At 33.0% G+C, this 16,063-nt stretch overlaps 1 protein-coding gene across 1 annotated transcript; it reads right to left on the bottom strand.

The window, feature by feature from the left end:
• Positions 1-10,834: 10,834 nt before the first annotated feature.
• LOC109009527 (GTP-binding protein At2g22870) lies at positions 10,835-13,828 on the bottom strand. Its single transcript, XM_018990032.2, has 5 exons — positions 13,272-13,828; positions 12,610-12,679; positions 11,993-12,155; positions 11,241-11,493; positions 10,835-11,114 (listed from the first exon to the last, which is right to left on the bottom strand). The coding sequence occupies exons 1-4, from the start codon at positions 13,747-13,749 to the stop codon at positions 11,275-11,277; spliced, it is 930 nt and encodes a 309-aa protein (XP_018845577.1). The 5' UTR covers positions 13,750-13,828; the 3' UTR covers positions 10,835-11,114; positions 11,241-11,274.
• Positions 13,829-16,063: the final 2,235 nt, after the last annotated feature.

Genomic DNA, 16,063 nt, shown 5'->3' with positions numbered 1-16,063 from the left:
GGGACGACGTACGTTCATTGTCTTACTTTGGTATTTTCAACTTTAGTGAGGGCCGGAGACCAATTTGATGCATCCAATTAATTAGAAAAACAAAATTAGTAATATTCTTCAAATGATTAGGACTGTCGTCCTACGATCCGGTACCCACTTATAATTCCACTTTCGTCTTCCTTTTCAGTATGCGCGCATGCATGCAGTAGCAATTAGCAGCTATAATATTTATTTGTACGTGTGTGTATATAAAATTATAAAGATAATAAGGAAGAAATTGATTAGGGGTTATCACTTCTGAAAGTTCACGCCGTTTTTTTTTTTTTTTTTTTTTTTGGGGGGGGGGGGGGTGGATGTTTGGGTCACGTGTACAATTCTGATATTTTTAAAAATATATATATTTTTAAAGATCAAAACACATTAACGTACGTATTATAGTTAATAAAATTAGAATTTAGAACGTGGCTAAATTAATTATCCCAAAATTTGGTAAGACTATAAGTTCAAAACTGTCACTTAACAGAATCATGCATGCATAAGATCGAGAATTTGAAAACTTCAGCAAGTACTATTCCAATCCCATCAAGCTGAAAACTATATATGCGGAGGATATTCCAAGTATATATATTTGAGACAAGAAATATCCGATTTGAGAAACAGTCATACATACATATATATATATATGGATCAAGTTTTGTTAAAACAAATACGTGTGAATATATATATATATATATATATATATATGGATCATGCTACAGTTTCCGCTCCGGCCACTGTTGGGAGCTACAGTTAGTTATAGGATTTTATTATTATTATTATTATTTTTGCTTTTTCATACATGTATTTTTTAACACTTTTAAATAGTTTTTAAAAAATTTTAAAAAATAAAATATTATTAAGAAAATATTTTCTTAATTATTAAATAAAAAAAATTAAAAAATCAAAATGATAGAGTGAAAAGTAGAGTGGGAAGAATAGTATTATCCTATATATATCAAGTTTGTAGGACGTTCCAATAAACGTTTTCGGGTCATGCATGAGTACAGGTTGGTGCTGTATCGATCCCCAATATATATCACTAAAATAATTTTGTGCACCTTAATTATTTAAGAGTTCTTATACATTTAATCATTTTTATGTATTTTTTATGTATTTTATTAATACAATTAACTAAAATAATTATTTCATATAAAAAGAAAGTGACAAAATATTAATAGAAGGCATAAAAAAATGAGCTTTACTACACAACTTCTATCACACTCCACACCTCATATTGTTTTAAATTTTTTAATATTTTTTTTAAATTTTTTTTTAGTTTTTTCTTTTTAAATTATTTCAAATTTTCTATTCATTATTTATATAATAAATATTTGATAAAAGAAAAAAAATAAAAAATAAAAATAATGTGGAGTGTGAAGTGTTAAAAGGTTGTGAAGATTTTTTGTAAAAAAATATATAAAAGTGCGTGTAGAATTTTTTATTATTTAGTGTTGAACGAAAAATACTTTTGCATCACTAGTCTACGCTGTAACGTTTTCGACAGACAGCAAACGTAAAATCAATTAGTCAAAGTCTAAAAGACATACAGTTGACTAGCCAAAAAACAAGAAACAACAACAAAAAAGCTAAATAGCGTAAATGTTTGCATGCATGCATGTGCGCGCATGTAACTACATATATATTCTTGAATAAACGAGCTTGAAAATTGTTATGTATATATACATGGAATGGAAGTGTTGGTTAGGGTGTCTAAACTTGCAGTTGGTGCCGTCGTGCAGGTGGGGTTTTTTCCGACCGCGTAATGATACAAATCGAATCTTTGGCTTGACAACAAGGACATTAATACAAGGGAGAGAGAGAGAGAGAGAGAGAGATCAACATCAAATGATTTTTCTTCTTCTGCAATTCTATTTAAGGTTACTTTTAAATGTGAAGAGTGTCTCAAATTATCTGTAAATAATAATAAATTATTTATAAATAATAATAAAATAGTATACAGCCGGCATGCAGCAATGGAAGGTTAGCAACACTACGTAAGTAATTTGTATGGCCCATGAGACCCCCCAGATGGTCATCATTATTGGATCTGTTTTGGGCCTTTTATTATTAATTATTATTTTGAATAAACTGTATCTGTACGTCCTTTCTTCCTCCTGATCTTTTTTCTAACATCTTTCTTTCTGATCTTAGGGGAAGGTGAAGGGTCAAAGCAGCTGGCAAAGATCGATGGGGTCATCACTTATATTTCCATCTGGCCTCATCCTACGTCTTAAAAAAGTTGAAGAGTACTCCAATACTTCGAACAAGTAAAGATATTATCTTTATCATGTCGATCCTCATCCATCCTGTCCGGCCCACGTAAATTTTCCGATACCCCATGATCTCGATGTACGTCTCTCCGTCAACCGGATAAATTGGGATAATTATAAGAAGATAAAAATAAGTTCGAAACCACTAACTTTAACAGATTCAATTAGGAAGAAATTCTTGATAAGAAGAAGATGATCATATGGTAATAATTAAGAGTTATGTGCATCTATATTATATTGAGCCAATGCGGCCAGCTATATATAGCAGATCTTCAGCTTAATTAAAGAGACCCTAATTATTGGGTGCCCCCGGCCCCGGCCCCGCCCCGACCGATGAGCAGAGTGGTGTTATCGGCATGAAAATTGATATCTATTCATTATCATTTTAGTAATCTTGCACTCAACATTTTTCAACGTACGTGGTATATATCAAATGACTGATTGACAATTGACAAAATATTTATAAAATAGAAGAGAGTGAGAAATAAGAGGATGATGATGCATGGCCGGCACCAGTAGGTGGAGAAGCTAATTAGCGAATACCCCTTCTACCCTTTTTGGTTGGAAGAAAAGTGTAAACCTTGAGAATTAATTTTCATATAGTATGGGGATCATATCTAGGATGAGCAATTAGATTTTGTTTTTTAATTTTTTTAATTTTTGGGAACAGGATGCATGCATGGTATGTGGTTAATATAATTAAAACCATGTACGTACGTGCACCTGGTTCAACTCATCCAAAGTCCATCAATTATTCTATATATAATAGTACTCGAATTAAGACATGACTTGATGATCTTTTATTGTATCATTGATGCAAACTTAAATTGATATTGAGATATTTAAGTCCAGATTCTACGTTGATTGTATTGAAGTACGTATTACCTTAGGAAGATGATCAATCTGTCCAATGTCAATGATTATTTATTATTCAATGGTGATCAATGTACTACATCTTATATAATATGATGAAAATGAGATTAGAATATAGTGTATAACATTATTCTTAATTCTTAAATAATGATATGTAGAAACTCCACTGCTATGATCTCATGAATATTGTTGATTATCCTATATATATATATTCTACCGTGACATGACTAATTATTGTTAAAAAAATAAAAATAAAAATTCATTGGCTATTAAACTACATCGTGTCAATATATAGACCAGTTAGATGATGATCATGCAGTATCAAAGTTGAAAAATAAAATTTGAAAGAAAAATTCCATATCATGACTGGTTTTTTTTTTTTCCCTCTAATTCAATTACGTACAGTACGTGACTGTTGGCCAGACAATTTAGCCCCCGAAGACACGATCGAGATCTAAATATATTTTGGGTCAAAGGACAAATGCAAGGAAAACAGTTATACGTACGTAGGGAAGGTGACATTAGCTAGTGGGATGGTCAATGGTCATAAATCATGCATCGCTTATTTCCATTCCCATCGATGATCATGATCCATAGCCAGCGATGAAAATGACTTTGAAGACTTGTCATTTTGCCTTTTTTTCTTTAATGATAAATAGAAAATATGAACAGTCAATCTATTCATGAGTTGTTTGATTATTGAACAGTAGGGATTAATTGCAATCTGTGTCGGACTCACTCCTTTGCTTTGGTAATTCGATTGCTTAGTTCGTTGGCAGCTTTCCTTGAACGAATGATCAGCTGCTTGTTTGAAGGACATGACCTAAAGGCTTTATTTCATACCAAAACAATCTTAATCCTCAAACATTTTACCTTAATTCCAATTATATTTTTAGTAAATCATTTTGCAAAACTTTTCGTAGAATTTATTTTTAAAATTTTTTTCATATAATTAAATTTATATAATACCTTAAAATTGTTTTTATTTTATAATTTAGTGTATAAGTCAATTTATAAATTTATTTTTATAAAATATTTTTGTAATCAAAACGCGTGAACAGAATATTATGCACGCCCGACCACCTAAAAGTTGAGGTATTTTGAACTTGAAGGTTGTACGTGTGTCAGGGGAAAAGAACCAGCTTAGAGAACTTAGAAGAAAAGAACCTTAAAGTGGTCCTTTCTATGTTGTTTATTCATGTCCACAAACTAATGATAGGTCTTTCCACGACGAACGTACGTACAAATGGTGCACATGGTCAGAAATTATCAGCAGCAGTATCGTCTAATTATTCAGGAGTTTTAAATATGGATAATGATACCCTTACGATTTTATACTATTTGTCTACTATTGAATTTAGTTTTTTAATTTATTTCCTCAGCTCTGTACGCTCAGGACTTCAGAAGTCCATCTCTGCTCTCTAACCACGTTATGCCAGATTTGACTGACTTCAGAACTTCAGGATCAAACCTCTCAAGATCAAACATTTCCTCCTAGCAAGATATGGGCTCTCTCCTCTCAAGTTCACACTCTCATATCTAGACTCTCTCCTCTCAAGATCAAACCCTAACATTCTCGGCCATCGCGACCTCTCAAGATCAAACATTTCCTCCTCTCAAGATTTGGGCTCTCTCTTCTCAAGGGTATCATTATCCGTGTGCCAAAGAAAGGGGTGATCTGGGAATTGAAAAGCTTTCAAATTCTTCAACTACCTTAGCTGGAGGGGACTATTTGTGGTATGGGACCTGAGTGTTTTCTCATTGTAAATTCTTCAGGGATAGAACTGGAAAATAGGGATCTCTTTGCCAATCTCTCTTTGTCCGTGCACAACAAAAAAAAATGAAAATCGTCATGGACTAAGTTCTATCAATTTTTGGTGAGTAAAAATAATAATATATAAATTGTAAGAGTGGATTGTGAAGAGAAATCAAAGAAAAGCTCTTGAGACTGTTAGAATGCATCTGTTATGTGTTCACAACCTCTCTTTGAGAAAAGCAAGCATCAACATCATAGATCTGTTGGATCGTCACCAAAATTTGACCAAAACCTGATTTTAAACTCAACATTGTCTGTTTATCTTGTAATGTTCCCAAAAAAAAAAAAGAGGAGGAAAAGTTTCTTGTGTGAAGCGGGTAAAAGAAGGCCATAATCGACGAGGGATGAAAGCTGACAGCCTCTAAGGTCTGAAGCTCAGTCAAATCTGGCAGAACATTAGAGAGCAGAGTGGACTTTGAAAATAAATTAAAAAAATTAGCTCGGTAATAGACAGTAGTATGAAGTCGCAAGGTATCATTACCCTTTTAAAATCGATTGAAGAGTAATGATACTCACAAAAGATAATACTTTATAATATATTTTATAAAATATTATAAAAAATGACGTATATTTATCCATTCTTCTTAATTGAATGTGGTCCAAAACATTGATTATTCTAACGGTTTGATAGATACATATGCATTGCAAATGGACCATTCAATTGACTGTCACAAAGTCTGCATCAGATTCGATGGTCGGAAGTTATTAATCAATAAGACGTCAGAAATCAGACAGTGCATGCAGCAAATATATATATATGACTAATGACTTGGCTACTATTTCATTTATCCTAATCTAATCATGTTTTCAATTAACGTACAACCATTAAAGTTTGAGTAATGATATAACACAACAAATTATATAACACATTATACAATAATATTATAAAAATAAAATATTTTTATAAAATTATGTTATTTTTATAAGATGTTTTTATAAAAATACCACTTATTTAACATATTGTTATATAATATATTGTATAAAATGTTGTGTATAAATCATTTTCCTTAAAGTTTTGGTAAATAGTAGCACCTCTGCCTAATTTCAAAGAAATATATTAATTATAAAAATATTTTACAAAAATTAATCTATAATTTGATATAATTTAATATAATACGTTAGACTGTAAATTTTTTTTTATATAAAATAAATCTAATATATCATATAAAATCATATCATTTTATGAATTTATCTTTATAAAATATTTTTATAACTATAACATTTCTTTAATTTTACAATATGAGATGACTTCGGGTGTTTCGGAATTTCACAACTGTAAATAAGAAAATAAAATAAAGTGGAGAGTAACTTAAAACCTCTCTTTTAATCCTATATTAAATCATCGTATTTTTAATTTTAATACGATTTTAAATCATTATTTGTTTTAAAAATATTATCTATTTCATGTTATTTCTAGAATTCTGTTCCGAAAAGAAAAGAAAAATAATAATAAATATTTTGGGTCCATGCAAATCCGATTTTAAACTTCTGGCTAAATACGAATTCGTATTAATGGGCTAGAGCCTAGAGGCCTACTCTGGAGGCAATTGCTCACGCATCATACCCGATAGGCAAGTTGTTCCAAAGGCTCGCTGACCCATATATATAGGTTCGTTTGTAGTCAATTCAGGATCCAATTGAAAGGAAAAAAAAAAAAAACACTAAACCCTAACTTCACAATGCGAAATCGAGACCTTGTAATCTAAGAGTGTAGTATTGGACTAGTCAAATATTAGTGAAATATAAAATATAGTTAAATTTTGCATAAATAATCTATACTAGAATAACTAAAAATATTTAATTTAGACTTCGAGCTACAGTAACTCTAAATGAATTTTTAAAGTAAAAGAGTCATTATTCACCCATCAAACTCATATTTTATTCACAAATAATCAACAACAATTTTTTCCCTTCTTATTCACAACTTTTATAAGTTGGAAGTATTGATAATAAAATTATTGACAATGGATAAGTTTTAATTAATATATGGAGTGTATTTGTAAAATATTAAAAAAAATATTATTAAAATACATAATATTATATTATTATTTTGATTTTAGGATTGATAGTCCAATGTGGACTAGTTTCTTCAATGGCTTTGGTTTTAGCCAAAACCTAACTTTTAGCTAAATTTTAGACTTTGGCAATGACTAGATTATTGCCAATGCTCTAAGCACTGGCATTGTGCATCTTCAAAATTTGAAGAAATATAGATAAAATAATCTACATTGACTTCTTCAAAAAGTAAAAGTTTGAACTATGAGTTACAGTAATTTTAAGTATATCTTCAAATTTGAAGATGTACTATTTATCTTCAAAAGTAATATTTTATTGTAAAAATTAGTTCAATTGCTTTATTTTTCAGTTTTTATTTTTCACAATTTTCACTTCCCTTGAACACCCTTTCACTTTCATTTTTGTCTTCAATTTCGAAATATGTGAAGGAAGAGATATTATTATTAATTAATATATAGTTAGTGTAATTGTAAAATATAAAAATAAAAATATTATTATTAAAAAATAATATTATATTATTATTTTGACTAATCCAATATGAGGTTATGGTTAGAGGTGTTTTTGATTTGTAGAAAATATGTATTTTTCATCAAATTTTGAAGATAGTTTTGATGAAGCCAATGCTAATGCTCTAAAAGCATAAATACTCTTTGCATTGAAAACCCCCGAACCTAGGATTTCTCTCTGCAACCAAGGAAATGGCCCTCCCTCTCTATCTCTCTTTGTTCCTCTCGCTAAACATGTGTTTGTCTCATGTTGAATACGAAATTGTATAGGGAAAAGGAACGAGGAGCTTTAGGAAAAGGAGAACAAGACTCTTTTTTTGTTCTAGTTCTACACTTAATCAGATCTCATCATTCGCATTTTATTTTCTATTTATTTGTGCATCTTAGGACCCTTGAATGTGATCTGATATCTAGGTGTACGTCATTTGCTCTCTCTTTTCTTCTCAACTCCAGCTGCTAGAAAAACATTACCATTCATTGATGGTCTTCTTTCAAGAGTTTTGACCAATTCAATTTACTTGCTCGATTATTACCATCTCTTATCTTTTGAGAATTATGGCTAGTTCGTAATAGAGTAAGATTTGAAAATCTTATTACTACTGTCATTACCATTATTGGTAAGATTAATAAGTGGCTCCTGGGACCTAAACCTTTTGCGTAAGCCTAAAGATATTGTGTCTAACTTCAATACTGATGTTTTCAATTTTTTGCATATCTCACGGATCACTATTAGAACAAAAAGACCTATCTTGGTCAAATGGATTCCATCTTCCTTGAGCATTCTTAAGCTGAATATTGACGGTGCTTCAAAAGGTAATTTGGGGCCTTCTAGTTGTGGTGGTATTTTATGTTCCAATAATTGCTCTATCATTGTTGGATCTCTTATTTTTTGGGTGTTGGTACTAACACTTTTGCAAAATTGTCTATCTTAAGATTTGGTTTAAATTTGTGTTATAAGATGAGCATCACTGATTTGGTTGTTGAGATGAGATAAAACGATATGAAAATAATTATGAAAACAAACTAAATGTTTGGAATGGGCCGCACGACATTATTCTTATATATATATATATATATATATATATTTAACCTAAACTAGAGTTGCCGCTGCACCATTAGATTAATCTTCTCAAACCCTTTTTCCCCGATGAAGCCACCACCCTCCAGAAGCCACCTCTCTCTCTCTCTCTCTCTCTCTCTCTCTCTCTCTCTCTCATAGTGTTATTCCACTTTGCCGACCACCCAGTACCGCCCCAATCTGTTGTCGTGAGTTTCCCTCTAGTGAGCAAGGCCTCCGCTACACGTCTCCCTTCCCTCTCGATAAGCTTTCAAAATAGGAAGGTATTTCACACATAAAGCCCTTACGTAGAAAGTAGAATAATTTTTTAAAGGATATTACAGTTTTGCCCTTTTAGTTGTAAGCCATCCAAAGCATATTGTGTTCCGAACGTGTAGTTTCGATTGTGCTTGATTTAATGGTGAGCTTTGTTTACGTATTGGGCTTGTTGTTATTTGGAATTAGGTTAAGTGATTATTAAGTGGATACCAAAGAATTTGAGAAGTGACGATATTTTAGAATTATGATAATTTTAGAATTTTAAGAAAATAGGTTATTTTAGTATTTCAGGTTTAAGTATTGAAATACGTGTTTGATTGAAAGTTTACGGATGTTACGTGACTATTTTATAGGTGAAGATTAATATTCGTTTGGAATTGTTATGGAAAAATTTTGAAAATCTAAAAATTCCAAGTAAGTGAGATTCCTACGCTAGATTTTGCATAAAAATAAAATGGGCTGATGTTGATTTTTAAAAAATATGCATATTTTGTTATGAAAAGAAATTTGAAATGATCTCAACTATTTGTTCTGCATTACTCATGAAATTATGTATAAGAATAAAGTATTTTTTGGCATGACTGGTATAGACATAAGCTTATTTTCTATATTTTGTTTCTGAACTGTGCAAAAGATAGCGAATATGAAATTTTGTGCATAAATTATGTTTTTGTGATCTGATTCTGCTCAGTACTATATCTTGATAAGATGTGACATCTGAAAAACTTTTGGCATGGCTATCAGGTTCTGTATCTGATTTCTGCTCTGTTTAGTTAGAGACCCTACCACGTGGGTTTTACATGGCTTTTGTTATGATATGATATGGCCCTACCACGAGAAAGAATAGTTGTATTCTGTTTCAATTTTGATGTGCATCTGCTTGGTTATCCGTAGATGTACAACGTTACTACGGAGGTTAAACATGACCTCTGTTCTGATATGATGCTCTAATATGATGATGATGATGAATCAGATATGTTATGCCAAAATACTTTGGGAGATTCACATTCTGTTTCTGCTCGGTTGGCCGCCGGGGTTTGCACAATCCTATCACGGGGGTTAAACATGATCTCTGTTTCGATATGATAAGATAAGATATGATGTTTCAGTTTATGCTATGCCAAATGAATTTTGAGTAAGAATATTTTAGAACTTTCATTCTGATATTTTTGATAACATGTTCTGAATCTGCATTCTGAAAATGAAAAGTATTTTGTTTTGCAATTCTGAATTCTGTAAATTCTCATGTTTGCATCTTAGTATATGTTCTCTGCTTATTGAGTTGTTGATAACTCACCTCTTATGTCCAAACATTTTTTAGATAATCTTGATGGTTTCACTGGAGAGTAAGAGTAGACAGTATTAGAAATGTTTGATGTTCGTAGCGGGATAAGTGTCCGAGAGTACAAATACTTATTTGAGAGTTATTGTTAATAAATTGATTATTTTTTGTTATTTTGATATAATGAGTTGATTATACTTTCGAGTTTTTAGGGAATTTTTAATTTATTTTAATGAGAATTTCTTTGTTGTCCCTATGAAGGAACATAAATATTTGGATTGAGCAAATGAATTAATATTTTATAGAGTATTTATAGATTTTATTGTTATGATATTAGAGTTGATATTAACTATTAAGAGTTAACTCTCTAAACCTTCGAGACCTGGATGTTACAGTAAGATTGCGAAGGTTAGACTCTTTTTGGAAACTCATTGCAATCGGGAGGAGCTAGTTTGGATAATAGAGTACTCTGAGAATACTTCACTACTATTAATTATTTTATTTTATTATTAATTTTTACATACTTTTCATTATTATTCACTACTATTCAACATTTTATTATTAATTTTATATTAATTTTTTACTATTATTCATAGAATATTTGAGACCACCTCATTACCCAAAAGGAAACTTATTCTTCTTCCCTGGAGCTTCTGAACCAAGCAGCAATATATTTAACTTAACTGCAAGTTTGCAATGATTCAGTTGGTCGATCAATTATAAAACTAAAATAAAATATTTTAGAGGTTTGAGTAAAATTCACTTCTACAATAACAAAAGAACAAAGGATTGATTCCATGGTTAAGGAGTACAACTTCCTTATACAGTATCCAGCTCCCTTCCGACTATTCTCTTTTTTCCGTGAATCTGTTGGGGTTAGTTTAGGATCTTACAGCTGCTTCATGGAGACTTCGCAGCATCAACAATTTCTTCATCAAGATGAAGCACTTTCCTCTTTACTTTTCTTTGTCAGAAACATGCGAGGCTGCGAAATTTAACATGTCAATCTATTTACATAGACAAAATCAACAAGATCTCACTTAGATATTTAGAGCATTAGAAACAAAAATGTCGATAAAACCCTATATAGCAAGGTTTAAAGATTACACACCTAATCAGAACAGGAAGGCTTGACAAAGTAGTTCTTAGTGCTTGAGCCAATAATTCCGGAGCTGAGCCATATGCAGTAATATCTCATCGCGACCTTGATTGGTAACACTGCTAGTCATAATCCACGGTGGTGCTGTCTGGAAGAAGCTTCGTATCAAATCCTGAAAATCATTCACATGTTCTTCTGGCCTCTTACCTCCATTCTTTCTCTTCTTGCGCTTGTCACATTTGGTGAAGATCAGAGTCATGGGAATCTAAGAAAAAATATACACACCTTCGTAAAGTGGTTATGCCAAACCAGAAAATCAAATCTGCTTACGATACACGCATAATGAGAAACTAAAATCTTGCTGGCTAGATGAGTTGGAGGATGCAAGACAAGAGTGCAAGCAAACCGCATTCATCAAATAGAGGAAAAAATGAGCAGCAGCAATCAGTAAGAAATGTTTACTGAACACTTCTATAGGAACTCAAGCCTAGAATTATAGGTGGTGCCAATCTCTATTGCACCCATAAGTCGGCCCCAAACAGCTAAAGAGTGGTGGTGATTCATGGAAAACAGAAACCATGACTGTTATTGTTGATAGCCATCAACCTAAGCAGAGAAATAAGCCAATATACACGAGACTTTTTTTATAGGCCCATACACAACGGATTAATAATTGGAAATGATTGCATAGTTTACAGATGAAGTTTTGGTCGTTTTAATTATTTTCCTTTTTTCCAATAGCAAGTTATAGGAAAGGATATTACCTGATTCTCACCCAGCCAACTAGCATACTCAAGATCCATTTTTTTGGCAGGAATGCTAGCATCTATGAGAAGAAACACAGAAACTAGCGTCGGTCGGTTCAGGAAATAGTCTTTAGTAAACTTCTCCCAGTCTATACGAAGTTCCTGTGGTGCAGCTGCATACCTATTAAGCATGCACGATGGAAAATGCCACAACAATTAATTTGAATGATTAGAACAGAAACAGGGGAAACAGTGGAATCAATCTCTGGTTGATAGGTGATCATATTGAAAAATCCTTCCAAAATCTGAGTTATGAGAGAAGTCATGGATTAACTCGTTCAAAAATTAATAGCAAGTAAAATTGTTTACAATTACACTATGTTATATTGGAAAATAAAGAATAATTAAAACAGATAAAGTGACAGGGTTCCAAGTTCCAGAAGAGTGCTACACCTTGAAGGCTTGAGTTTTTTAATCCCTAAAAAGCACCAGCATATCATACCAATTATTTTATATACTTTTCCTGTACCATTTTTCACCTTTTCAATAATGTTTGTCCTAATCAATAGATTCAAAGTACAGAAAATAAACAAAGAACCTCATAAGAAGCAATTACTCATGACTTTCAGCCATACCCATATCCAGGCAGATCCACGAGGTACCAGCTATCATTGATCCTAAAATGGTTGATGCATTGAGTCTTCCCTTCAATGCAAAAAAAAAAAAAAAATGAATAGTTAACTCAGATTCTTAAGAGCAATTGCAGCCCACAGGTACCAGCTATCACTGATCCTAAAAAAATAGCAAAAATCGGATCATATAGATATCCTTTCAATGCAACATAGGCCATCCGATTAGTGAACCGGAATGGTCGAAGCTCTTCATCTCGCCTAATTTATGAAACATAGACACATTAGTGAAGAAGAAAAGCAATGGCACGTGTAAGGAAATTCGAATATCTCTAAGCAGTTGGGCCTGTTTACAAAAAGTGAACTAGGGCAAGCATAAGTTGGTGAACATTGCAATCACATAATCATTTGTCACCGGCATCAGTGCCTAGACATTCTCACGGTCTCACCCTCCAAGTTCAATTAATTCCAAAAAATTTAACAAATTCACATATCAAACTACCGAGAGGGAAAAAAACATTGCATAGTTGTAAGAGTATTGCTAGTTTATAGAGCATCCGTATGTTCAGTGAATCAACCAAATGATACATGAAACGAATAAAAATCAAGAACCCAATACAAACACTTGAACCCTAAAAAACTGAATCCAATCCAAGTAACAGTCTCACCAGGTTTCTTGGACGTAAGAGCAAGGCGCTTGCGGCGTACAAGCGAGTTCAGCAGCGAGGATTTGCCGACGTTGGAGCGGCCGACAAGGGCAAACTCGGGAAGTCCATCGGAGGGGCAATCCTGGGTCCTGACACTGCTTTTGATAAAGTCGGCTTGCATAATCTGAGCGTCCCTCGCGTACTTACTCAGCAAAATATTCGAGCCCTTCAAGATTCTCGAACTCAAGCTCAATGTGGAAGTATCGGAAGAGATGTCTGTTTCCGGAGGGATGAAGAGTTTTTCAAGCGAAATTTGGACGTGGGTCTCTTCCTCCGGTATTTCGATACTGTGGGTGCGTTCAGAGGCCGTTGAGAGGGTAGATTTAATAATGGGTATTTTGAATTTACGTAGAAAGTTGAAATGGGTTTTGCAAAGAGGTGATGCCCTTGTCAGAAAGATCGACGGCTGGAATCCGGGAAGATGAAGAAGCACGACCATATTCCTCTCTCTCACTGTGTCTCCAATTTCTCTCTCTACTTTGGGAGGAGATTGCCTAGCACCTCTGGAGCGAAAAGCCTTGAAATATCTGGATGAATAAAACGCACCGTTTTTATAAGTCTCCTAAACGGTTCGTCTACTTTCACACACAGAGCAACAAAGAGTTGTTCAAAGAAAAAAAAATACGAAAAGAAAAGAGTTCGTTTATTTTCGACGTAATTCTCAATTCTTCTCATTTTATTTTATTTAATTATTATAAAATTTTTTTATATTTTTATATAAAATAAAATAAATAATTTATCTTTTTCAAATCTCAAAATAAAAATAATATTAAATATATATATTATAATAATATTTTATTTAATTTTTAATTTTTATTTTATTTTATATACAAAAATAAACGAAATTACACAGTAATTATATAACACTCGAGGCCATTAAACCCAAACCCGAGGGGCAAGCACAACACCCAGGCCCAGGCCCATTGAATCTTTTTTTTCTTTGCTTTTTCTTTTTTTTCCCTCCTGTTTTCCCCCAGCCTCCGATAACTACCCCAAACTAAACTTTTCCCTCTATTTTCACGCAGCCACAACTCATAGCCACCCCTTCCACAACACCCCCCCCCCCCCCCCCCCCCCCCCCCCCCCCCCCCCCCCCCCCCCCCCCCCCCCCATCCACACCCAACTTCCTATCTATCTCTTCGTGCCCCCTCAAAACTCTCTCAATTCGCTCTCTCTTCCTCTTCTCACGATTCGGTTGTATAGTGCATGCCTCTGTTTTCAGCTTGTAGAGTTCTTTCGCCTAAGCTTCGACGACGGCCAGCCCCTCATCTCTGTTTGTCTCTCACTCCCTTGCCCTCTCATATGATTTTTATTCCTTTTTGTTTGGTGCTACGAGTTATGGGTCTTCAGATTCTTATCGTCGTCAAGCCTCCTCACAGGAACGATGGTAAGCCTTTTTAGTCACTCTCTGTTATCAATTTTGCACACCCAATTTTCGTACTCATGAGATTACCTCGACACTTTTTTAAACCTGTGTGTGTGGTATTCCACTATGTCCCCAAGTTAGACTAGCCATGGCAACTAATAAAGATCACCGGAACTAACGTGCCGCCCACACCACAACCAAGGTATGTCTCGGTCTCCCACTCTTGCTGGTTTGCTTTGGTCACTTGCGTTTGTCTCGACTTCCCCTTTTCCACATTGTCCAATTTTGTTCTTCCACCGTGAGTTTTCTCACGGTCTCGAATTTAGTTTTTGATGTGCATTCTCGTGTCACAGTGATTACTTTATCGTACATTAAACACATAGTTAAATCTCAATTTTTAACACCACTACCTTGTTAATAGGGCATCGATAATCTTTAGACATCTCTGAATCTGTTTTTGACATTGTGAAAATGATATCCTTCTCTTCAATACTCTATTTTGATATGATGTGACATATTAAAATATTTGCCGTAACATTCTGATTATGTTATATAATTAGTACTAACATATCTTATATAAGTGCACACACTTTGAAAAATAAAGTAGTTTTTCTGCGTGATCTTTCCTATATGCACATTCGGGACTCTGAGAATAAATAAGAGGAAGATTCACATTCTAATCTTGTATGGTTTGGCTATAGAAGGTTGCACAATCCTACCACAAGAGTTAAACATAGTATCTGATATGATATGGTGATATGATATGATAAGATGATGACGTTCATTCATATTATGTCAAAGGATTTTTGAATATGAACAATTTGAAATGTCGCTTTGATATCTTGATAACAAATTTTTGAGATATATATATATATATATTGAAACTAAAATGTTTTGTTTATGCATTCTGAACTTTGTGAAAAGATTCGTGTTTACATACTAGTATGTATTCTCTACTTACTGAATTTTTGATAACTCACCCATTATCTTTATAATATTTTTATGTATCTTGGATGTTTCAGATAAGGATAAAAAATAAAAAGCATAGATAAATTTATGTGAATATAGTGGATTAAGCACAAAAGGATGCCACAGTTATTAGAGAATTTTACTTAGCAAATTTGTTGTGTTTTGATAATATGGTATGTTGAGAGGTTGACGTTTATATTAAGAATTTATTGTATTTCTAGTTAATTATTTGGAGTAGTGGAGTTAAATCAATTATATCTATATATAACTGAGATATTGGAGATTGTATCTATACTATGAGATATGATTTTAGGTGATGGTTGGTAACTCTACAACCCCATCATGAAACCGGGCATTACAAATTATCATCAATTTGATTGTCGTTGGCCATCTACCAACAACGGATCGTCAAAATCCA

Source organism: Juglans regia, chromosome 11, assembly GCF_001411555.2.
Source record: "Juglans regia cultivar Chandler chromosome 11, Walnut 2.0, whole genome shotgun sequence".
Classification (NCBI taxonomy): Eukaryota; Viridiplantae; Streptophyta; class Magnoliopsida; order Fagales; family Juglandaceae; genus Juglans; species Juglans regia.
Note: the sequence above shows the minus strand (reverse complement) of the source record. Positions and strands in the feature narration are given on the sequence as shown.